The following is a 26,211-nucleotide window of genomic DNA, read 5'->3' as shown; positions in this document are numbered from 1 at the left end:
TATTAAATTCAAAATATTTCAAATACCTATATCATGTTTGGAATACGTAAGATGCTTGCTTATTCTTTTTGCAACGTAGCTAAAATCAAGTATCAATAATAGTTTATCGTACTATAGAACGGATCAACGGGGTCCACTGTAATCGATTCAATCATAATTTAATATCATAGGAAAGCGCTTGCAATGTTGACTATTGATATATTTTGCAAGTGGACCTACGATCATTCAAACTAGTTTGTTCAACGATTAACATCGTCTCTATCTAGTGCTTAAATAAATACAATAATAAAAACCATGTATTATATTAGTCATATATTAACTATTTTGGGATTCATTTTCTGTATAAGGGGTAAGTAAAATGCACATATTACGACGGCCTGAACCGAGGTTCGAACCTCTAGTAGTGCCCTCAGACTAAAGTCGTATCCATCAGGCAGGAGTTGGCCTTCAGCCGCTTCATAAGTCCTTCCGCGTGTTTGTCGTGCCATCTGCACTCGCCCCCTAACGTCCGATGAAGCTGTAAAGGCCAGCTGCTGCCAACAGCATTAGAGTAGTCCGAAAAAAAACATATACATTCATACACACTACTAACCGAGTTAGTGTGGTTCTGTGAACACAGTCAGCTATAATAATATAGTTAGGTATTTTACTATAAACTAGATGCATCGGGAATGTTAGTTAATCCTCGAGAGGTACTCGCCTATAAGCAGTATAGGGTGAAAACAGAGTGTTTTTTTTTATAATGAATGACTACTATAAGGCCTAACGGTATACGCTGCCGTGGCGTGATTTGTCACTGCAATACATTTTTTTTTGTTTGTATATACCAATATAGGGAAAAATATAACCTTCGAACGGCAGAACCGAAACCGACTTTCGAACAGTTCAATCACCACTACTTACAACCTACTTATAATGCTAGCAGCGTTAAATCTTGTTTCGGTTCTGAAAAATCAGTAACACTTAAATCATCTGACACATAAATTTCTATTTCAGTGGATTCCCAATTACTTCACAACACTCGTGTAGTTGGTGGTGCACCAACAACCATAGATAAATATCCCATACTAGCTCAGCTGCTACTAGACACCTGGGGAAACCAAACCTATGAACAGCACTGTGCTGGAGTTATATTGACCTCCCGGCATGTAATATCAACGGCACATTGCTTTCAAAACAACGAGCAGAGTAGCAAAGAGTGAGTATAACCAGATAGATAGTTTTTGTAGGAATCTCATATCCATAAATTAAATATATAGGTATAACTCAAAGGTGACTGACATAGTGATCTATCAACGCACAGCCTAAACCACTGGACGGATCGGGCTGAAATTTGGCATGCAGGTAGATGTTATGACGTAGGCATCCGCTAAGAAAGGATTTTGATTAATTCTACCCCCAAGGGGATGAAAGTTTGTATAAAACTTTGTCAATTTTAAACCGATCGGGCTGAGACTTTGCATGCGTAAAGCTACTATGACGTAGGCATCTTCTAAGAAAGGATTTTGATAAATTCCACCCCTAAGGAGATAAATTAACGCGAGCAAAGCCGCGGGCAAAAGCTAGTTCAATATATTTTTTAATGGGTGATAAAGTGACAATGAAGTAGTTCACGACTGCACTGACGGCATACGCTGTCATTCGCAGTGCCCACAGAGACAGTAGAGAAATTTATCAGGAATTAACGAACTTGGTAACAAAGGAGGACTGCGTGAATCTTGACCTAACATATAAATAACATGATTCCCTTCCCCTCAATATGCAATATTAGACTAAAATTTATCTTATAACCGCGATTTTGTCTAAATGACCACGACTTGACGGGATAAAAGTAACTCAAGTCATTGGCCATCCTAAACACTATATATATTCCAAAATACGAGTATATCATTAGCAACAAGGAAACTTACTTTCACGTTTAACATTAGTTACTATGACATTAATTTTGCGATTTTAGCTACACTCAACCTCGATACTGGAAGATACGCGTCGGTTCAACTTATCGCTCCCGAGGTGGAATTATACACAGCATTAAAACTATAATTCCTCATCATGCATTCGACAAGTATTTTTACACAAATGATATCGCTGTACTTGTTGTTTCAAAGTCATTTGTATTTGGAAGTAACATTCGACAAGGAACTGTTATAAGACACGGTGTAGAAGTAAAGCCGAATTCAATATGTACGCTGCTTGGATGGGGATCAAAACAGGTATTTCTGACGTATATTAATTTTGACAACACCCAGTAATTTATATTTTTTAAGGATGATAATGGAATGGTGCAAACGTCTGCGCTAACGGTTTACGCTGGCGTGGCACCAGTGGAGGATGATAAAATGAACATGTGGTCAGGTCAGTTAGCCCATCGTGACAAATTTATCACTATGGTTTCCAGGGAGAACCGCGTGGAGGTCAACCTGACATGGCACATGCTAGTAATGGGGTAATGGGGTAATGATTCCACATTACTAACAAACCCCTTCCCTCCTCACCCAGTGATTGCATTCCCGACTTAAGGCCTAAAGAAATTAATATTTGATAAAAATAATATTTTGGACTGACTCTTCCGAAAGAGAAAGAGGGATAACAAATTACATTAATCCGAATAAAGACGCTAGTTCAACATCTGAAATATATGATTTAAGTATAGGTACCTTAAGTATAGGTGCTGCGTTCTCCACGACTTTGACAATTGATACTCCCTCCGACTATCTGCAATAACAGTTGTCCTATTACATATAATTTCAGGTCGACGGACCTCGACTAGAACAACTACAGCATGCGTCTTTATATGTGATAGATCAAAAAGTTTGTGCCAGCAGATATGGTACAATAAAAGCTGTAATCGCTGACACTATGATGTGTGCTGGTGAACTCAACGTCGCTGGAGTGGACGCGTGCTTCGGGGATTCAGGTGGACCTTTGATATACAAGGGTCTGGTAGTCGGCCTTGTGTCATTCGGGTACTCCTGTGGACATCACTACTATCCTGGCGTATATACAAAAATATCTCGGTATACCGATTGGATTGTAAGAACAGTTTCAAATAATAAATAATTTCAATACTAATGTTTTCTTTTTTGATGTTGTGAGTATAGTTTATCCACTGAGACAAGTGTACCTGTGGTGAGTAGACTATAAGAATAGGTACCAGTACTATACCAAATATGATATTTTTCTAGGTTTATATACATCTATAGGTATAGAACGCTAACGTGACTCCATGACTTTGGCAATGGTGCCTCGATATATTCCGTGTGGTTTTTTTAACAGGTAAGAATCCCACCCTCCCCAGAAGCCTAGCTCAGCAGGTGAATAGTCTTGTTAAAAAATTTTCTGGTAATAAACGCTCTAAAACTTTTTTTTACAAACTGACGGACCACCTGATAGTAAGCAGTAACCATCATGTGACACTCGCGATAACACTCATGCATTGCGATTGCAAAGAACTAAGATGTAATGCTATCTTTGCCTGTAATTTCATGTTTCTAATGAATTCGTCGCAATGGATAACTAGATCAGACATTTTACGCGTGATACCCTGCTATCATTTACAAATAATCGAACACTATTCCATATTCATCATTGTAATTAATTTGCATACAACAGAAAAACAATGACTCCAATTACAAACGAACACGATTTTGATAACATTTGACAAGCATATCATTTTGAATAATAAAATATTTTAAATGTCAGGGAGATGTTATTAATATAAAATACTTTTTTTAAGTTGGATGGAAAGGACATGCTTCACTCTGTCAGAAAGCATGAGACGAAGATTAAGCGAAATGAAAAGAAACATTGCATTGGCTACAGCCAACAAACAGCGTAAGTAAATGACTGACGTTAATGTCAGTTTTATAGTACATGCTTTCTTAATGTCATTTTATATTTTTTTTGTAAAATATCTCTTGTAAGGATTTTATTACGTATTTTACGAAATTATTATCTTACTTTGAATTTAAATAAAGAAATAGTAACTTAACTATAATGGGCAAAAAAACTGTTGTTGCATTTGTAAAAGATTTTTATTATGATCCCTTTAAATGGTAAGTGTCCACATTTATAGACATAACCTGTTTGTAAATAAATGTAAGAGAATACACATTTCAAATTACAGTGAATTCTTAATATTTTAGTAAATTAATCAATACATCATTTATGTATGCATGTGTTTACTTGTACCTTACTTTTAATATATACTTTTTATGATATTGTCTTACTTATTGATTATATTTGCACCGCCTACAATTTTCCTCTGCACTGTGGTTTACTGGTAGAAAATGCCGGAAGGGTTTAAGTCCGCCATATGTACTTTTACCTTGGTATTTTAGACATTGAAGTTATTAAGTAAATAAATTATTAAATATAGTCACACTTTCATACCAAATAAACTGTACATTAATATGTTCTAAAGAAATGATCCATAGAATAATTATTATGATATTACTGCAAATACAATGCAGTCTAAAAGTATTGTTCATTGTTAATTAATATGGTTACTATTGATATGATTAATAATAATATCATATATAAATGTTCTATGTCTTTTATCTTTATAAAAAGCAATAGTTGTAATAATTTCTAATCTGAATAATTTATCTTAATCTTAATTTATAAATCTTAAGATTGGAATATTACAAGACTAAAAGACATTAAAAGATTTGCTTTATATTCTATGAACCTTATCCTCGCTTTGAGGATATACATATATTATATAAAATATCAATATATCTTTATCCATATAGGTCAGACAATTGACCTATATGGATAAAGATATATTTCATTTTCAGACAATTAGATAAACCAAAACTATTGTTATTTCAAAATATTGTAGTTCCGAACCAAGAAGAACTAAACTAAGCTTAGAAAATCAGCACTTACCCTTTCTAAGTACTTGTACATGCTTATAAACGTACATATTTATATTGAAAAACCAATAGTCTTGTATTTGTTCACTGGTGGATTTTGCAAAGCAAATTATGTATAAATTGGCATATGTCATGTAAGATTCTGTTTTATAGAATTGAAATAATAGATATGACCCAGCCGTAATAATTTAATTAAAAATATTTATGTTATGGTTATAAATATATAGCATTGTTTTGTGCAAACATGCAATACTGGATTAACTTGAGTTTTTTATATATCTGTTCTAAAATGTTAACTGTAAGGTCTATTTTTAAAGAAATTATTAGTAGGTGTATGATATATGCTATTTATTGATCCATGACTATTGTTTAGAGCATTAAAATATGATAAAGAAACAAACTCATTTCAATATTTATCATATTAGAAAGGATGACCTGTAATTTGTATTTTAAAATAGTTACACTAGTAAACAAAGTTTGACAAATCGTAATCACTTAATGCTCAACACAAAATTATAAGTTTATAGGTATATATTGGAGAATTTATAATTATGTTATCTCAATATTTATTTAACCCCCTTATCTTCGCAATATTTTAATATTACTGTTCTTATTTATTATTATAAAAAACTGACTACTGACTGACCATTTGTATATTGAAATTCAATATCAGATAAATTAAAATAGTATATTCATATATTAATAGTATTAAACCTTTATTACATAGTTATTTTTTACTTAAACCTTAATAGATCTAAAAAAAATACGAAAAATTAAAATTCTGTTAAGTATTTTGTTTCATTTGACAACAAATCAGAATTATTACAAGTATAGATTTAAATAATTAGAATCAAAATTATTGACTGCAAACCATCAGAATCAGTTCACAATTTAATATATATGTGTAATGTAGTTTGTAACAATATCAACCACTATATATATATTAATTAAATTATAAAATATTTGTCAAAATATGATATATACAATAAACTGCTAATATTGTTAAGACGTCACAGGGGTTAGACCAACGCTTAGTTTAATATATGCTACATATGAGTAATCTAACCTTATTGAATGTTATCTTACAGGTCAGTAGTGAAGAGTGTCGGATTTTTCGCAGTTGGAGTTGTAATCGCCAGCGAATGTACAGGACTTGAGTTAATGCCTGCAGTACCTCAATAAAATTAATTTAAAACAATATTAATATAAGCAAAAAAACACGTTAAGATGTTACGTTATTTATTGTTATTTTTTCTCGCACAAATAGCGACGTGTGATAGGAAACCGAACTTCGTTCTTATATTAACTGACGATCAAGATGTTGTATTGGGTGGAATGGTTAGTAAATATAGTGTGTTATGAATTATAATATGGTTACAAAAAATAAAATAGACTAGCGAGACAAACTGTAGTTTTATTTTATTTCAGAATCCAATGAAAAATGTTCGGAGGTTTATTGCTGACGAAGGTGTGACGTTTAAAAACTCAGTAAGTAGTTGTAAAGCAACCATAGAACATCCAATCTCAAATATGAAATATGATGGAGGAATGTGTTTATGAGAATTTTTGATGAAATTTAATTGTTAAGTTATACTTGGTAAGCTACACTAGCTCACCTATGCTAGTCATTTAGCAAGCGTACCGTGAAGATATTTTGATTGAAGAATGGGCTATAGCAATAAAATTACAAGGTGGAAAGATGATATTTAAGTCTCCCAGAATGTTGAATTCAGTTTTGCTATTACTGTTACATAAAAATTTTGGGAGGCATTGGATGCGAGCAGCGCAGGACCGATCGTCGTGGAGATCTTTGGGGGAGGCCTATGTCCAGCAGTGGACGTCTTCCGGGCTGCGATGATGATGATGATGATAAAAATTGTGACGACTTGGAAGCATACCACCTTACATTCCAACAGATATTCATGGGTATAGTTATTTGTATTGGTCTGGGTGTTTTCTATGTATATTTTGTGTGTATTTACAAAAGAAATTAAATATTTATTTCACTAGTCTAGTACCCATAATACAAACTCCGCTTAGCTCACCCTCCGCTTAGCTTACTCTCCGCTTAGCTGCTTAGATGGCGCTGAGTAATCCACACCATGTGTAAATAAAAAAATTCATCAAACAGTTTGTATCTTCTCCAATCTGCTGTCCGAGCCGCGCCAGCCTCCTCACAGGATTGTACGTACATAATCACCTAACGCGTAACAACAGCGTGACAGGAGGCTGCTATGGAGAACATTGGCGCCAAAATGAGCATCAAGTGTTTGCAAACGCGTTAAAAAATGCTGGCTATAATACTTTCTATGCTGGAAAGTATCTAAATGAGGTTGGTATTGAATTCTATGTATAAATATCTTAGTTTAGTGCTTAACTTTCGATCGCCCCGATCAGATGAAGGGATATATTTTATCAATGCCTATCAAAAATTTATAATTTATTAATTCTATTCCAACACAAACTCGCGTGGGATGTAATATATATAGAGCTCTTATGTAGTATTCTCATGGTCTCCCAATTATATATTAATTAGAGTAATTACCTATTTATATATAAAAAAATCTATTCAAAAGAGCATCAGACAAGTTTCTTGCTCATTATTCTGGTAATGATATTATATAAAATATTTTTGATTCTACCACTCATTCGGAACGTAGGTTACGTTCCGAATGAGTGGTAGAATCAAAAATATTACAATTCAAAAGTGCTTGTATTTATTGAGTTTATTTGAATAAAGATTATTTCTATTCTTTTTCTAGTGTACAATTGTAAACAAATATAAAAAGAGTTAAAACAGTTCCAATGGTAGCAAGGAATACTGCTATCAAATAAACCTCCACACAGGCGAAAAAGGATCGTTATTAATGTGGATTCAAAACCATATTGATAGGAATGTACCATGTCAGGTAGACCACTGCGCGGTTACCATTGGAAAACTTTATGTTAAATTCCTGGTGAATATGCCACAATGGGCTAACTAACCCGACCTCATTCTCATCTTATCATTCATCTTAGTTAAAATACTCTATCTGTTAAGTATTTAAATTATTAATAGTATGGAGCTAAACATGCGGAGGGCCCGAGTCGCGTGCCGCCGGGATGGTCGGAGTGGCATGGTTTGGTCGGCAACTCTGTTTACTACAACTACACTATATCCAATGACGGCGTACCCACACACTCCACAGATTTGTACCTCACTGATCTTATTGTAAGTAGTATTACTTTACCTATACTATACAATATTTATTACTTAATGCTTATAAATTTTAAAGTGAGTTAAGTAGTGTTCCGTATAAATTTAAAACTATCCTATATATAATAGCGAAACACGATACCCGTTACCCTGCCTAATTTCAAAACATTCAGCTGTTTATTAACATTTTATTCTCATTAGGAGTTAGGTGACAAATATAAGTACATAAGAATTATATAAATATTAAAATATATACATACTTTATACAACGACGTATGAACATTTCGTGTGTTACGTTCAAAACAACATTGGCAATTGACAATGGCTCTGACTACCCAATTCTGCATTATAGTAGTTTCCAATTGTTTTTTTTCCAGAGAGAAATCAGCATAAACTATATAGAAAACCAGACAAAAACGCAACCATTTCTCATGGTACTAGCTCCTCCGGCTCCGCACCAACCATTTACGCCAGCGCCTCGGCATAAAGGTGTTTACAGCAACGTCACCGCCGTCAGACATCCTAATTTTAATGTAGTTGCAGATGTAAGTATATTAAATACTTTTGATTTTATGTAACTACCAATAGAATTAAATTAGTTATTTATGCGTTCATACTGTAGAGTAAAAACATTCTCCGGACCAGCAAGTGGTTTTACTCTGACCGTATTATAAGATTTTTAGATATACATATATTTTCAAAACTAGAAGGAGTCTATTTTTCCTAGTTTGTAATGACGCTATGTTATACGTTTTATGTTCAATGTCATTATTATATCTCATATTCTTTATTTTAAACTTATTCTCAGGATAAGCACTGGCTACTCCGTATGCCGCCATCGCCCCTACCAGATTCTATGATACCAGAGCTCGACAATGCATACCGTTCACGCTGGGAGGCATTACTAGCTGTTGATGAAATGGTAGCCGATGTAGTACAGTCATTAGAAATTAATGAATTTATGGAAGACACATATATAATATATACATCAGATAATGGTTATCATATTGGTAAGTTTAATTGTGACTGTTATTTATGTAATTCCAGTGGCAAAGAAGCTTACGGTTCACCTGATTGTAAGTGATAACTGTCACCTATATACATGAACAGCATTACTACAATTAACATGTGAGCTTCGTAATACCATTCATGTGTTGCCATTCCGTAGGACTACCTATCGTGTGTTTTATTATAAATATCTTATAATGGATTAAAGTTAAATTCATCTTATATGTATTTAAAATATGGATTCATTCAATTGTAAGTTATAACATTTATTTAATTCTATCACTAATCCGTATCCAGTATTTAAGAGATCATAACACCATATCTATATGTATTAATAAGATAAAATTTATAAACTTACAAATACTATAAACACAAAATTTACAGGTCAATTTTCTCAAGTATACGACAAAAGACAACCCTATGAATCAGATATTAGAGTCCCTCTCATAATTCGTGGGCCAAATATAAAGAAAAAGGTAGAGAACCCTCAACCTGTCTTAAACATCGACTTGGCTCCTACAATATTACAGTTAGCTGGCTTAGAATCAGAACAAATGGATGGGCATCCCATAGAATTATTAAAAGACGACTATAACATAAACAGATTAATGCTGGTAGAGTATTTCGGCGAAGGAAGAGACGGAACTGTCGATCCGAAGTGTCCTTGGATATATGATAGTGATAAGCTTGCTGTAAGTATATATGTAACTTTGTATATTATAGATATATATGTTGAAATTATACTAAAACCTACTAAAACACTGATGTAGTCTTAAAAGTCACCTTGTGTACGTATCTCTGTCTGACGTATTTCGACAGTTAATCGACTTGTTTCCTGTGATCCTGTCTGAAGGATGAGATTTGGCAATGAAATTACAAATAAGAGGAAAATTTAGACCTCGGGAATGGCATCGCATGGAGTGACCACTGGCATCATAATTTATCTCGCGACATCCGTGGAACTGTTTGTTTATATGCGATAATAACCAAGTTCCTCCTTATAAGTTTTATAAAAATAGCTATTTGCAAGTCAGTTCAACCCTTTCAGAGTGAGCAACAACAAACAGGCAGATAGATTGATATTTTTTTTTGTATATGTCGTGTTTACATACACACATAAGCATTTGGTGAAAAGTTATAAATTTGAAATAACAAATGTTCAATCTTATTTATTTGTACCTACATAGTTAAAAATTACATTACTCAATTATTCTTTAATGTAAACGGATTTAATTTAGTGCACAAATGGATCAAATTCGAGAGAATATATTTTAATATTTTCTTACATGTAATCTCTCTCTCTCTTATAATTTCAGCAATGCCATCCATTATATGACTGCAAATGTCAAGACTCGAAGAATAATACATATGCATGTGTGAGACATATAGCTGAGCGGATCAACATGAAATATTGTATGTTTGCAGACAAAGAGGTGGGACTTTTTTAATATATCAACAAAATTCATTTGGAATACTTGAATCAAAAATGTTTTCTGAGAAGATTGTGCCCGCACATGGCAAGCTTAATACACATTAGATATTTTGGAAGATCGACTATAAAACTAAAAATATTAAAATGCATATCGCAATATCACGATTTTTTAATTAATGCAGTTTAGTATTAAGTGTACGGTATGTTAGTATTAAACCGTACAGATTTGACTGTATTACATTAAGGGCCTCAAAAAGTACGGCTCGTCTATATCGTTTAGAAATTATATATTCCGATTTTACTATAAACGTATTATTCGTATTTTATTGTGTGGAGTGTATTACTCGCAATTTCATGCTATCTCAGATATAACTGGTTTGTTGATGTCCATGTTGCCACCACATATGATATTAAAAATAATTTATTTTATACATATCGAAATATTTTACTATCCAGTTGAGAAGAAAATATGTAATGTCGTATTTTTCTTTTTTCAGAATTTTGTCGAAATGTACGACCTATCGAGAGACCCATATGAGCTAGAGAATATAGTTAATGAAGAGTTTCAATCTATTATTCAGTGGTACAGGAATTCATTACTTAATTTATTAAAATGTAAAGGTACAGAAGAATGTGACCCATCCAAGGTTGTTTCTGATAGTGTTGATAAATTATAACTTCATGTCTTTCCAATAAAAGGTTAATAAATAGTATATATTATTTACTAGCCATCTGTTTCCCACAGGAATGTTACCTAATGAAACCCGAATCCTAGTAAATTAAGCTCGACTAATAAAGACCTTGCAATAAGAGATATCAAATAAAGTGTTTAAAAAAGGTTTATTATACAACAATTAATATAATATTCATCCTACAATAAAAATATATCAAAAAATAGTTACATCACAGTCACGCTAAAGTTGCTTATAATAATTGTCTTTAGTACATCTGAAACAAAGAATGTTATAAATTATTTTGTTATTATAGTAATTCAACTTGACTATCAAAACAAAATAACAACTATTAGATTAAGGACAATTGCTACGCTTGCTTCTGGAAACTATGGATCGATTAAAAAAAAACATTACTATCAATTGTCTAGTACTAAAAACACAGGCTCTGCTTAGCTTGGGACTAGATAGCGTTGTGAGATTTGTCCACGGTTATTATTATTATTAATTATTAGTTGAAAATATCACAATAGGTACTAACTTTAGATTCAAGTGACAGCGGGAACCTGCTGTCGACTCTGTATGCTGAAGAAATCTGTCAATATGCTCTGAGATTGATCATTTTTGTAAACAAGCGGGCATGGGAAATACTTCTGCAACAAAATTTAAAATTTATTTCATACATGATTATAACACTCATGTCACAAATAACTTTATCAATATCAATACGGCTTTCATTATGTTTTAACAAGTTAATGTAGTCCGATTCACAAACAAAAAATATAATTTAGTATATTATTATTCCCAATACTTAATTGCGAACGCAGTCGAGTGCGGTACCAGTAGTTTTAAATAAATATGCGCGATATTAAATTTAAATTACAGGTATTGATACTTTGCATTCGAACGAATTCAATAGTTAATTGTAAAACTGTAATGAAAGCTTAGTAATCAGGTTTCATATAAAAATAAATATTGAATTCTCTATTTTTGTTTATATTAAATTTAATACCAATCACAATCAAAATGGTGGCCAGAACAGCTCCTGAAGTGGAACATCAGGTTTTGGCCTTTTTAAGTATTAAGTGGTCATACTCTCGAATAATAAAACACTTTAAAGGTCTGAAAATCAAATTGCTTAAGAGTACCATAACTGAGATCAAGAAGAGAAGTGAAAATGTTAACCAAATCAAGCCCAAGGGTAAACCGCCGGGTCGTAAACCACCACTAACGGAACGCCAATTCAAACAACTGGAAACTATGGTTAATAACCCAAACCCTCCGACACAACAAGCGATGGCCGATATCTTGAAAGTGAAGAGACATGTTGTGAGGTATCAAATAGACAAAAAACTTAATAAAAAGTTGGCCCAAAAACCGAAAGTACAAGCATTGAGTCCGGGTTCGGTACAAAAGAGATACTGCCGTTCTTGGCCTATATATATGAAATTGAGATGTAATCGTTGGAAAAAGTTCATCACTACTGATGAAGCATGGTTTTACCTTGCTAACCGTAATCGTCAAACACGTGTCCAGTACAAATCCAGAGGACAAACTCGCAAAGACCTAGACGTATACCAACAACAGTCACATCCTAAGGGTGTTATGGTATGGTTGGGCATTTCGGCAAATGGCTGTACTTCTCTCAGATTTGTGACACCCGGTGCAAAGATCAATACAGACTACTACATAAAGAAGATCTTAAAGCCATTTATTCGACACGATATACCAAAGTTGTACCCAAATAAGGACTGTGTCTTCCATCAAGACTCAGCCCCAAGTCATATGTCAAAAAAGACCCAAAAGTTCCTTAAGACAAGCAGAATTACTTTCATTCCATCTCATCAATGGCTACCAAACAGTCCTGATTGTGCTCCTATGGACTACTTTTGTTGGGGATATCTGAAGAGGCGAATGAACAAGCGAAAAGTGAAGACAATATTGTCGCTTAAAAAGACTTTACGGGAAGAGGTCAAGAAAATCCCACAAATAATGATCAACCGAGCTTTAAAGGCATGGCCAAGAAGATGCCGTATGATCTACTATATAGCCCAAGAGCCCACGACTGCCAGACATACGTCATTTTAATAAACGTGAAAGTTCTTGTCTGTGTGTCCCCAACACAGGTAAGAACGATCCCCAAATATGAAACCTGGATCGTGGTTCCTTTGGCAGGTACCAGGTAACAAAGGTGTAAAAAAAATCATACCAAATTCGTTATTTTAAGAAACTCCATATTTTCATATATTGTTCGTAGCACTATTATAACTTGCGCTGCTCATTGCCAGACACGTAGTGTGGTTCCAACCCCCGCCGGACCCCCTAAACTATACTATTTTAGAAATAAACTTACGTCATTTTAATAAAGCTGAAATTTATATATATTATTGAGAGTTCTCTCAAACTGAGTTTCCTAAATTGCCAGACAGTTTTCTTGGTTCCTTATCATACCAGACTCATTGAAACCGTATATTGGGTAACAACGGTGTATACAATTTCATATCAAATTCGTTATTTTAAGATGCTCCATTTTTTCACATATTGCTCGTAACAGTATTATAACTTGCTCTGCTCATTGCCAGACCCTTAGTGTGGTTCCAACCCCCCGCCGGACCCCCCTAAACTATACTATTTTAGAAATAAACTTACGTCATTTTAATAAAGCTGAAATTTATATATATTATTGAGAGTTCTCTCAAACTGAGTTTCCTAAATTGCCAGACAGTTTTCTTGGTTCCTTATAATACCAGACTCATTGAAACCGTATATTGGGTAACAACGGTGTATACAATTTCATATCAAATTCGTTATTTTAAGATGCTCCATTTTTTCACATATTGCTCGTAACAGTATTATAACTTGCCCTGCTCATTGCCAGACCCTTAGTGTGGTTCCAACCCCCCGCCGGACCCCCTAAACTATACTATTTTGTAAATAAACTTACGTCATTTTAATAAAGCTGAAATTTATATATATTATTGAGAGTTCTCTCAAACTGAGTTTCCTAAATTGCCAGACAGTTTTCTTGGTACCTTATCATACCAGACTCATTGAAACCGTATATTGGGTAACAACGGTGTATACAATTCATATCAAATTCGTTATTTTAAGATGCTCCATTTTATCACATATTGCTCGTAACAGTATTATAACTTGCTCTGCTCATTGCCAGACCCTTAGTGTGGTTCCAACCCCCCGCCGGACCCCCCTAAACTATACTATTTTATAAATAAACTTATTTTATTTATAATGTATATAAATTACAGCTTTATTAAAATAACGTAAATTTATTTATAAAATAGTATAGTTTGGGGGTCCGGCAGGGGGTTGGAACCACACTAAGGGTCTGGCAACGAGCAGAGCAAGTTATAATACTGTTACGAGCAATATGTGAAAAAATGGAGCATCTTAAAATAACGAATTTGATATGAAATTGTATACACCGTTGTTACCCAATATACGGTTTCAATGAGTTTGGTAGGATAAGGAACCAAGAAAACTGTCTGGCAATTTAGGAAACTCAGTTTAATAGTTCTCTCAATAATATATATAAAGTTCAGCTTTATTAAAATGACGTAAGTTTATTTATAAAATAGTATAGTTTAGGGGGGTCCGGCGGGGGGTCGGAACCACACTAAGGGTCTGGCAATGAGCAGAGCAAGTTATAATACTGTTACGAGCAATATGTGAAAAAATGGAGCATCTTAAAATAACGAATTTGATATGAAATTGTATACACCGTTGTTACCCAATATACGGTTTCAATGAGTCTGGTATGATAAGGAACCAAGAAAACTGTCTGGCAATTTAGGAAACTCAGTTTGAGAGAACTCTCAATAATATATATAAATTTCAGCTTTATTAAAATGACGTAAGTTTATTTCTAAAATAGTATAGTTTAGGGGGGTCCGGCGGAGGGTTGGAACCACACTACGTGTCTGGCAATGAGCAGCGCAAGTTATAATAATGCTACGAACAATATGTGAAAAAATGGAGCATCTTAAAATAATGAATTTGACATGAAATTGTATACACCGTTGTTATCCAATATACGGTTTCAATGATTCTGGTGGAATAAAGAACCAAGAAAACTGTCTGGCAATTTAGGAAACTCAGTTTGAGAGAACTCTCAATAATATATATAAATTTCAGCTTTATTAAAATGACGTAAGTTTATTTACAAAATAGTATAGTTTAGGGGGGTCCGGCGGAGGGTTGGAACCACACTAAGGGTCTGGCAATGAGCAGAGCAAGTTATAATACTGTTACGAGCAATATGTGAAAAAATGGAGCATCTTAAAATAACGAATTTGATATGAAATTGTATACACCGTTGTTACCCAATATACGGTTTCAATGAGTCTGGTATGATAAGGAACCAAGAAAACTGTCTGGCAATTTAGGAAACTCAGTTTGAGAGAACTCTCAATAATATATATAAATTTCAGCTTTATTAAAATGACGTAAGTTTATTTCTAAAATAGTATAGTTTAGGGGGGTCCGGCGGAGGGTTGGAACCACACTACGTGTCTGGCAATGAGCAGCGCAAGTTATAATAATGCTACGAACAATATGTGAAAAAATGGAGCATCTTAAAATAATGAATTTGACATGAAATTGTATACACCATTGTTATCCAATATACGGTTTCAATGATTCTGGTGGAATAAAGAACCAAGAAAACTGTCTGGCAATTTAGGAAACTCAGTTTGAGAGAACTCTCAATAATATATATAAATTTCAGCTTTATTAAAATGACGTAAGTTTATTTACAAAATAGTATAGTTTAGGGGGGTCCGGCGGGGGGTTGGAACCACACTAAGGGTCTGGCAATGAGCAGAGCAAGTTATAATACTGTTACGAGCAGTATGTGAAAAAATGGAGCATCTTAAAATAACGAATTTGATATGAAATTGTATACACCGTTGTTACCCAATATACGGTTTCAATGAGTCTGGTATGATAAGGAACCAAGAAAACTGTCTGGCAATTTAGGAAACTCAGTTTGAGAGAACTCTCAATAATATATATAAATTTCAGCTTTATTAAAATGACGTAAGTTTATTTCTAAAATAGTATAGTTTAGGGGGTCCGGCGGGGGTTGGAACCACACTACGTGTCTGGCAATGAGCAGCGCAAGTTATAATAGTGCTACGAACAATATATGAAAATATGGAGTTTCTTAAAATAACGAATTTGGTATGATTTTTTTTACACCTTTGTTACCTGGTACCTGCCAAAGGAACCACGATCCAGGTTTCATATTTGGGGATCGTTCTTACCTGTGTTGGGGACACACATACAAGAACTTTCACGTTTATTAAAATGACGTATGTCTGGCAGTCGTGGGCTCTTGCTCTAATAATAAAGGCTTTCATATTGAAAAACATAATTAAAATTTATTTTAAAGTAATAAAGTTATTTAACTTTGAATTCGTTCGAATGCAAAGTATCAATGCCTGTACATACATACCTGCACAGCTTTAATTCCTCCAGAAATATCGACAGTAGGCACCACTTGTTTCGGCGTTAAAAATTTTACAAAGCGAATCATTTCCGAGAAACTAGAGTGCTCACTGTATGGTATGCCTGCAAAATTAGTGGTGTTATAAATATTGATACATAGAACCATCGATACAAATTAAGGATTAGGGATTATTAGTAACAATAATTTGTGGGCCTATTGCCAGCCATGTAGCTTTTGTCAGGTTGATATAATATATATAAATAAAATAAAAAATAAAGTTCTTTCAACGACAAAGTTTTTTTACAAGAAAACTATGGTAGAGCCGAATGTTCAACGGTTTAATCTCATTTGTCCTAAATACAAAAGACTGAAAAATATTAATTTTTTAAAGTAGTCTTAACTATGCAGGGAAACTTTGTATTTTCATAAGTTATATATTAGTATCTAATAATGTGAATTACCGTGAATCGTGACCATATCTTTCTGGACTGAAGAGTTTCTGCCATTTTCCCAGCCGCTGGGTTTGAACGCTACCACCTCAGTGAATGCCCCATGAAGACTATCTAAATAATTCCGTAATTTCTGTAATATAATATACTTTTCATCAGGTCGTGCTAATTTAAATTTAAGGGGGTCTTCCTATGTGACGGCCTGTTTTTTAGGGATATTTTAGGATTTTTTTTCTACGACCAGTAAATATTTAGAGCTTCAAGTTTTTTATCATTTATTAACACATATTTGGACAGTATAAATATAAAATTTCAGCTAAAAATATTCAGTCAAACTAGAGTTACAGCGCTCTGAACACCCCCGCCTCGAAAAAAAGAGCTCCCACTTCCTCCACGATTCCGGCTGATCGGCTTATCTGAAAAAAAAAAAAACGGCATTTTAATTTGTAGGCTTAAAAGCACGGAATGACCTATAATCAAATGAATATAAAAAAAATTGGATTTTTGATAGACATTTGAAATAAAAGTTGCAAATTAGGCGTTTTTTCTTTTTGTTTTTTGCTATAAAAAAATCAAAGTTTTGAAAATTTTCGATTGATAATAGTTCATTCCATGCGTTTACATATATTGAGTGTGCCCTGTAAATTTCAAGTAATTCGGTCCAGCCGTTTCTGAGATACAATGGAGGAAAGTTTGAAAAACACAGTTTTGAGAAAAACGCGTTTAAAGTTTCAAGTCCGTTAAAAACTATTAAAATATCAACTTACTCTCAATCGGCGATGCCTGGTCCATAGAGTATTCCTTCCTCTTCCTCGTGAAACTCTTTTAAAGCAGATTGTTCAGCTCTTGAGTCAATCCTGGCTTGTTTAACGACATCACTTACGCGCCGCTCAGAGCGTAAGATTCGCTTTTCATCCCGTTTCTCAACATACGCTTGGGCTTCACGACCAACAGGGCATCCCATAATCGACATAACTTTTAAAATACCTTGAAAACCTTCATTAAAGATAATAACTGCTAAGTAGCTAGCAATTTCAACAACTTTGGGACCAGAATGAAGATGTTTAGGAGCGAAAGTCCAAATCAAAGAATTCAAAGATTCGTTATTGTTTTGTGTCTCTGCTCCTAAACAACGAATTAATAATTCGTCTTTCGATAAATCTTCGAAAACCGGTTTGATAGCTTCTTGGACTTGCGGAATTAGAGGTGGTTTATCGTGATGAAATTGGTCCAGTTCATTATTAGCTTCAGCCTTACGCCATTTACACCAACTGTCTTCGCCTTCTGGACAAAATTGATGCTGAGGGTTTTCATCAGAAGAACATTTGTGATAGTACGTTGCCCAAACTTCCTTTCTCATATCTTCAAGCGAATCTGGATGGCGTCGAATTGCTAATCCGTAGAATTTTGTAATTTCTTGGATAACTTTATCAGTAAGTTTACCTGCTCCTTTTCTGTTTAAGTCTGTAGAAACGTGTCTAAACTTGTATAAACAAATATATTAATAAAAGGGAGGCCAGGTATAAAGCCGACGGTACACAATAGGCCCGGTCTCTAACTGCCAACTCACCGCTCCGAACCGCTCTTTCTTTTACCTGCTGTATCTTTAAAACGACTTCGAATTTTCTAAAATCGCTTTACTACCGTATTCTAGACATGTTAAGGGAGCAATTTATGAAAAAAAAAAATCGATTTTTTCAACCCATCACATAGGAAGACCCCCTTAAAATTGCATCCCTAGAATTCGTTTACATTGTAAAAGTAAACTTTATCCAAAGTTTAGCTTCCTAAACTAATTCATTTCGTCTATTTGTTTATAGTCATGACAAACGTTTTATAAGTATCGAATACTCAATACTTTCGGCTGTCGTTGTACTCTGTTATTTCACCTCTCTACAACTGGAACACAGTTTACAAAGCACGCTACACGCTACGACCCATATGACTTTAAAGACCACTTTAGTAAAAATGATAATTGCACTCAGTTAATTTTATGTATTTATTTCATCTTACATTACTTAAATAATCTCTATTAATATTTTTTAATGTTATACATAGCCGTCTCGTGTACCTAAAAGTTGTCTGGAAGAGCGATAAGACCGCCTTTCGTACCTACATACCTACCCCATTTATTGTGGTTTTTTTTGTACTGTTTTAACCTTAAATTTTTTTTTATTTATTCTTACTCTTTAGTGTACCTAAAGAGTAAGAATAAATAAAAAAAATTGCATAATACAAATCAACGATACCTCATGTGTCAAATCCCGCATAGCTAAAACATGTAGCTGGCAGGACTGTGGAGATGCTTGACTGAAACTCCGCCCTTCCACAGCTTGTAACACCCGGTCCTTCTCGGGGAATGCCCACACGGAACAACCTACTCGCTTCGCCATGCCCAGGAAGAACTTTTCTTTGCCTAAAAAAAAAGTAGCAAATATTAGGAAAAATAACAGTATTTGACACATTTATTTGTTACATCACAATGAGAATTGAAATAATTAAATTTAAAATAATTAAATCTGAATTCGCGCAATACCGAAAATTTTAGTAATTAGATACAACAACTTCGTATAATTTTCATACAAAAGTTTTCAGACTTTGTAAAGGGATTTATTATTTATTACATTATAGGTACATCTGAGTTATCATTTATGGTGCTACCAATTGTTATTAATTATTTATACTTTGCCAAGTGGCCAGTGGCATAACTATTCATATAATTATATCTCCCTATTTGCATACATATAAATATTTACGCAATAGTTTCTTCGCTTGTTTAAAATATTATTTAATTATATTATATAATTTTTTTAGTATTACTAATATTTGTAATTTCCGAATAATATTATTTTTTGTATATTTTAAAACCAATGTCTTTCGATACAAATATGTGACAAGATTGTTTACCAAATATGTAAAAAGAATTATACACTGATATGTCTTTGTAAACCGATATACCACCACGCACCATACAATATTCTCATGGGTTATAATTAAGTATAACAATACCTATCGTATAAGTGCCGCAAACAATTAATACAGATGAAAATGACTTTCCATTCTTCTCAAGTTCCAATTTCTTCTGTCGTAACAAGTTTACAGCCATCTCTAAACTTTGATCTTGTGTGGGGAAATTATACCGCGGGTTGCAGTAACTGCAAATTATGTTTTCTTAGGCAAGCAACTATCAAATCAACATTTATTAATATAACTACCCTTTGTTAATTATAGGAACTATCAACCCCATAGCGTTAGCAATGCCAGGCATCAAGCGACTTCCTAGCGATCCTCTTTATATATTTTACAGCCTAAATATGAATTTAACATTTCAGCCTAAGCCTCCAAAACATAGCTAGCCACAGCTTAAGAAATATTTAACATAAACAAATATTTTCATTCTTATTTCTAAAGAAGGAACAATAAGTATTATTGTTAGGTAGGATATTATTAAGCTAAGGAGAATATTTTTCTTCCAAATAGATGTATACTCACGTGGTATCTAAATAAATCGTGTGAATGTCTTTATTCCAAAATATAGGATAGGACTCCATAGATGGACATGCCCTAAAATCTCCACAGTGTAATAAAGTCTTCCCATTTGGTAGTGTGAACACTAACATTAAAGCTCCAGGACAGCTGTAATTGTATATATAAAATTAGTATATATTAGCCTTTCCATCATAGTTAAGGAAAATATTGACCAGTAGGTCGATATATTTTTTAATTCCTACCATGTTCTTTGTGAATGAATATGTTGTATGGGGCACTCGCTTGCGCCAACGCTATATATTAGTTGCTACGCACCAATGGTGATAAGGATGAGGATAAAGTCAGATCAGTTAGCCTATCTTAACAAATTCATACGAAATGAAACACGATGGTTCCAGCGGAAACCGCGTGGAGGTCATCCTAACATTAAACATTGCTAGCAGTAGGGTCACTAGTCCCCATTACTAACCTCCTCCTCCAGATACCCAAGTTCGCCGCCCCTTAGGTTCAAAATAGATTATATTGCCAGTGCCCCAAATGCACTGCCATTTCTGAGAACTAAGATTTCTGGTTTCCTTATTCTGTAATTAACTGCTATATCTCATCATTTAATCCCAATCACAGCTAACAATGCAAGCCACTGGACACAGGAAATGTACAAAGTCTACCTCTGTCATTATCATTATAAAATAAAATATATACTTACTGATTAGCATCTAGAGCTGTCACCTCAATATCTTCCACGCGTATAGTTTCATCAGGGTTTATAAGATGCATGCATTTTGGGTTAACGCCCAATCGTGATATACACAAATCCGCTGTAAAAGTAACAGAAATAAATAAAAAATCATGTTGGTCTACGGCAAAATATCTTGCGCATAAAATAGCCAAGCAATACCGGTAAATCAGGATTTAACTAATAATAAAGCATCTAGAAGTATTATCTCTTGGAGAGGGATGCTATAATAAACAGGTAAATATGACGAGAAAGCTTTATGACTCATTTTATAATACCGCTATAGCTATATTGTACCAATATCGAAATATTATATAGTCATAAAATAGTTACGAGGTATAAACTGTATCTCTTTGTATGCAAATGTTTCACGTAGGTCATATAGGTCGTATAGATATTTTACTTATAGTTTTAGTTGTATTTCGTACGGAGTCGAGGATACTGCTAAAGTTGTAATAAAACTTACCAGTTATTTTAGAACAGAACAATAATTTATTAAAACTTTTCTTCAGACCCGAATAATGATCAGAATGGAAGTGAGTCAAAAAATAATGTTTAACATTAGGTATTTCTCCATAAGAAAAGGCATCTACTGCAAAATGTGTACCTGAAAAGCAAGTTTGTACATTAACACCATTCTATTAATAATAAATCAGCATTACAAATCTTGTAGTGATTATTTTGTTATTTAGAATTGTTTTATCTGTTTGTATTTATCGTATTGCCAAAAACACCTATTTATTTCGCTCAATACAATGTGTAGTATTCCTATATGTTATCTTATGTATATTATTCATACCATAACATAAAGGAATACTATGAAAACAAAAAGTTGGATGAAAGATGGATTTTTTATAATATTTGAATAATATGTGCTTGTTAATAAATTTTATGGTAAAGTTTCAATTTAATAATTAAAAATAATTATATTACCTGCAACAATTTTATGGTGTGGAATATTTTTCAAAACCACTGATGATCTATTAGATTTTGGTTTTGAAGATAAACTGAATTGTATATAGTCTGTAGTTTTTTTGGGAGAATGTGAACTAACACTGTCTCTTCCTCTGGGTGTCGGCACACGCGGAGCATTAGAATTACATGTTTTAATGTCCTGTTGCTTGGAAGATTCATTTCCTCTTCGAGAAAGTGCTACTCTAACAGATCTAGGAGATGCATTGTCTTTCCTGCTTTTAGCAGATCTTCCACCATCAAATTTAAGAGTTTCAGGAGCACCTAGAATCTTGCTCATGTCCTGCACCTCATCACTAACTAAACTGGCACTATTATCATTACAATTTAAGGTTTTTGAAGGAATTGTACTTTTAGATATTTTGCAGGAATTCAAAACATTTGTTTTATTTAGATGGGAATCAATAGTTGTATATTTCAGATTATCAATGCACACAGTTTTTCCATTCTGTATAGAAGACCTAAAACAAGATTTTCTATTGTCGCTGCTTCGAAATTTAGAAGGGTTCAAAATTTTTCGTTTCACAAATTTATAATTTGGTGGTTGCACAATGACATGAGAAAGTTTCTCAATGGCATCAGTATTTAAAATAAGAACTTTTGAGTTCACTGCTGTGTCATGTGACAGTTTATTCTTTTTAATGTCTAAGTTGACAGTTATAGCTGACTTTTTTGGTGGACTAGGCAAAACAGCTTCATGCATATTTTCATCCATTTCAGTATCAACTGATAATTGACTACTTTCAATAACTTTACAATCAACTGTAGTATCATTATTATCATGTGATACCACAATTCTCTTGATACTACTATGATGTGTACTGACATCAACACATTTGCAGTTTGTTATACCAAATGAAACATTAACAACAGGTTTGTCAAATTCATATGATACAGTTCTACTACTTTCTGTCCTTGAATCACATTCTATTAATTCATTTGCTGAAGTAACTGAACAAATATATTCTTCATTTGTTTCTTTATGAATAACATTTGAAACTAGTACATTATTACTTAATCTTACAGTACTTGAATCACTAATATTGTTTTTTGTGTTTATATCTTGAATAGCTGATACACCTATACTTTCAAAATCTTCAAATTCCTTACTATTGCATCCATTTTCCTTATTGGCTGTACTTTTTTCTGAATGGCCAGTAAAATTTTGTACATTTTGTGAATTTTCTTTGTTGTTTGGTAAGGACTGTAAACCAAAATTATTATTATTATAAACTATACCTAATTCATTAACAAATTGAAAACATATGAACATGCAAACACAATATTTACTGATTGTTTATTTCATACTAATAATAATTGACAATTAAAATATTAAAACATACCTATTTACTTTCACATTTACAGTCAGTTGTTCAAACTACTTAGTCATATAAATATTATACTTAAATGCAAATAATATCTGTATGTCTGTTACCTTTAAATATGAGAAATTTCTTTGTAACTTATATACATTATAACTGTTCAAATAATTTAAAATTATACACATAGTGACTTAATATTGATTTAAAATCTATTAGAATTATTATTCACCTTGTAAATTTGGTCTTTCCATATTGTAGGTTGTTTATTCCTCTTCAATGACAATGAACAGCGGCTGGCTATAGAATTCTAGAAAATTGAAAATAAATAATTAGTAGTATACCCTTAATTTCAATACACAGTTATTTTAAATACATTGATTTATAGACATATTCTAACATTTCAAAATATTTACCATCTATAAAAACATAGGTAAATATAGAATAAGTTATTGATATCCTTGCAAAGTATAACTGTAATTTAGTACTGCATTAAATATTGGCTTTTTGAAACAGTCATATCTATTGTATAGTTAATATAAATCTGGGTAACATGGTGTTAAATGTTATCATACATATAAATCAACTTATCATTGATAACACAAATTATAAGAATAACATGTAAAAGAAATTATATGTTACTTAACAATTATTCATTTAACCTATAAGTACATATATATAAACAATTAATATAGTCAAAATTGAGATTCTGGTCTCTCCAGAATAGGATCAAAACATTTTAAAAGGACTGTCTTTCTTAATAAAGGCTGACAAAAATGGCAACTTTGTACCAATTAAAAAGAAAGCATAATACTTCTACTTTAATATTTAATTCAGCTCTCACATTAAAAGAAAGTTTCTCTTATATTTTTAATGAAATACATACCTGTGTTATACTTGGATCTGCTGTCTGTCTTCTGACAAGTCTAGGATTTAAAATAGATGGCATATAATCATTTATATTGTCTTCCATCATAAACTTTAAAGGTAAGTAAAAATGCAAATAAAATTATAGACCTTTTGTAGAAATAATTAGTACTTTAATCTAAAGTTTTCTACGTGTCTTATACATGGGATTTAAAGAATAAATTGTCATTAATGTAAACAAATATTTTTATAACAATAATAATATAATGTTGTAATAATATAATATTGTAAAATTGTAATGATTTAATTACAATATTAGTTTTTTTTCTTAATTGTAAAAGATACACGAATTAAAATAAAAAACGAGGGAAAAAAAACTATGTCTTTATTAAGGATAAATAAATAAATTGCTCTCTCTCTCTTTCTCTACACCTCAGTGCACTATCAATCAATATTGAATGATTGACAGTTCACTGACGGTTAACAAAATGCCATTTTGTTAAGAGGCTCATATTATCGATTGAATTTGGACGGCTCGTGCGTGCCGCAACAATAGGCTCATTTCCAAAGTGAGTCCACTGCAGTATATTCTTTTCTGGAAAGTCATATTAAGGATCATAGCTTAGGTGGAAAATTTTGTATTGTTTCTATAGAAATGTATATTGATGTTTTTGAAATCTTAATTTATGTAATATGACCTATTCCATATATTTTCTCTAGCCTACTGTGTTAAACCAAGAAACACGAATAGATCAATTAGAGAGAGATATAAGGCTTCGAAATCTTGTTTTCTTTGGTATTGAAGAAAAAGAACGATCATATACGGAACTAGAGGATACTATACTAAATGTTATAAATGATGATATGAACATAATTTGTACGAGAGATGAAGTTCAATATGTAAGACGCATTGGTAAAAAAGGAGAAAATAAAATTAGACCAATTAACATTAGCTTAACCACATTGGGAAAAAAGATTCAAATATTAAAAAATAAATCTAAACTGGTCAGTACAACTATATACGTAAAGGAAGATTTTCCGAAAAAAATTTTAAATGAGAGAAAAAGATTACAGGAAGATTTGAGATGTGAATTAGAAAAAGGAAATAAAGCTATTATTAAATATAATAAATTGATTATCCTACCTAATAAAGACAACACTCATGACACGGTATCGACTCAAAATCAAAGCAAAAAGCGAACATTAGATCCATCAGCTTATGCTACTAGCTATAATAAAAGTACAGAAGTAATGATACATAGAATGGCTAAAAAACATAAAGCAACAAATGTAAATAGAAATATCACTCAATATATATCATGTCAAAGCAGAAAAAGACAACAAGCTACAGATTCACAGGACTCTGACAGGGATATAGAAACATAGCAACAAGCAGCGCCTTCTCCAACCGAAACACAAAAATACACTTATAAAAACAAAAATACTATACGCTTTCCCAATACGGCTGGTCCCCGTGGGAATAGTAGACCAAAATCTTCCAACCTTAAGAAAAGTAACAATTTTGAAAATAATACTAGTAATGATAATGTAACTGATTATGAACTTAAACATAAAAATACAGAACAGAATATAATTAAAAATAGAAATATAAATAGAAAAGATATATGTTTTAATATATGTACATATAATGTAAGATCTTTAGTCACTGAAGTAAGACAATTAGAATTTGATCACATTTTGGATAAATTTAAATGGGACATAATTGGT

The 26,211-nt window shown here is 32.7% G+C and overlaps 3 protein-coding genes across 4 annotated transcripts; 2 read left to right on the top strand and 1 right to left on the bottom strand.

Annotated features, from left to right (window-relative positions):
• The first annotated feature begins 200 nt into the window (after positions 1-200).
• LOC131846345 (trypsin, alkaline A-like) lies at positions 201-3,060 on the top strand. Its single transcript, XM_059195624.1, has 4 exons — positions 201-349; positions 997-1,198; positions 1,958-2,213; positions 2,752-3,060. The coding sequence occupies exons 1-4, from the start codon at positions 295-297 to the stop codon at positions 3,058-3,060; spliced, it is 822 nt and encodes a 273-aa protein (XP_059051607.1). The 5' UTR covers positions 201-294.
• An 818-nt stretch (positions 3,061-3,878) lies between these two features.
• On the top strand, positions 3,879-10,544 carry LOC131845565 (N-acetylglucosamine-6-sulfatase-like). Its single transcript, XM_059194646.1, has 9 exons — positions 3,879-4,055; positions 5,966-6,215; positions 6,306-6,365; positions 7,009-7,209; positions 7,936-8,088; positions 8,451-8,618; positions 8,882-9,083; positions 9,466-9,773; positions 10,398-10,544. Exons 2-9 carry the CDS (start codon positions 6,105-6,107, stop codon positions 10,527-10,529), a joined length of 1,335 nt encoding a protein of 444 aa, XP_059050629.1. The 5' UTR covers positions 3,879-4,055; positions 5,966-6,104; the 3' UTR covers positions 10,530-10,544.
• A 792-nt stretch (positions 10,545-11,336) lies between these two features.
• Positions 11,337-24,604, bottom strand: LOC131844863 (DNA cross-link repair 1A protein-like). Of its 2 annotated transcripts, XM_059193854.1 has the most exons (12): positions 24,503-24,604; positions 23,849-23,926; positions 22,259-23,501; positions 21,792-21,932; positions 21,296-21,407; positions 20,593-20,736; positions 20,110-20,255; positions 19,350-19,516; positions 17,113-17,233; positions 16,658-16,773; positions 11,726-11,837; positions 11,337-11,461 (listed from the first exon to the last, which is right to left on the bottom strand). In XM_059193854.1, exons 1-11 carry the CDS (start codon positions 24,590-24,592, stop codon positions 11,733-11,735), a joined length of 2,463 nt encoding a protein of 820 aa, XP_059049837.1. In that variant the 5' UTR covers positions 24,593-24,604; the 3' UTR covers positions 11,337-11,461; positions 11,726-11,732. The 2 variants fall into 2 exon arrangements, with proteins under 2 accessions (XP_059049837.1, XP_059049828.1); XM_059193845.1 differs by lacking the exons at positions 11,337-11,461; positions 11,726-11,837; positions 16,658-16,773; positions 17,113-17,233; positions 20,110-20,255 and having other exon boundaries at positions 24,503-24,592.
• Positions 24,605-26,211: the final 1,607 nt, after the last annotated feature.

Source organism: Achroia grisella, unplaced genomic scaffold, assembly GCF_030625045.1.
Source record: "Achroia grisella isolate CSIRO2021 unplaced genomic scaffold, CSIRO_AGI_Agris_v1 utg109, whole genome shotgun sequence".
Taxonomy (NCBI): Eukaryota; Metazoa; Arthropoda; class Insecta; order Lepidoptera; family Pyralidae; genus Achroia; species Achroia grisella.
This window is presented reverse-complemented; position numbering and strand designations above follow the sequence as displayed.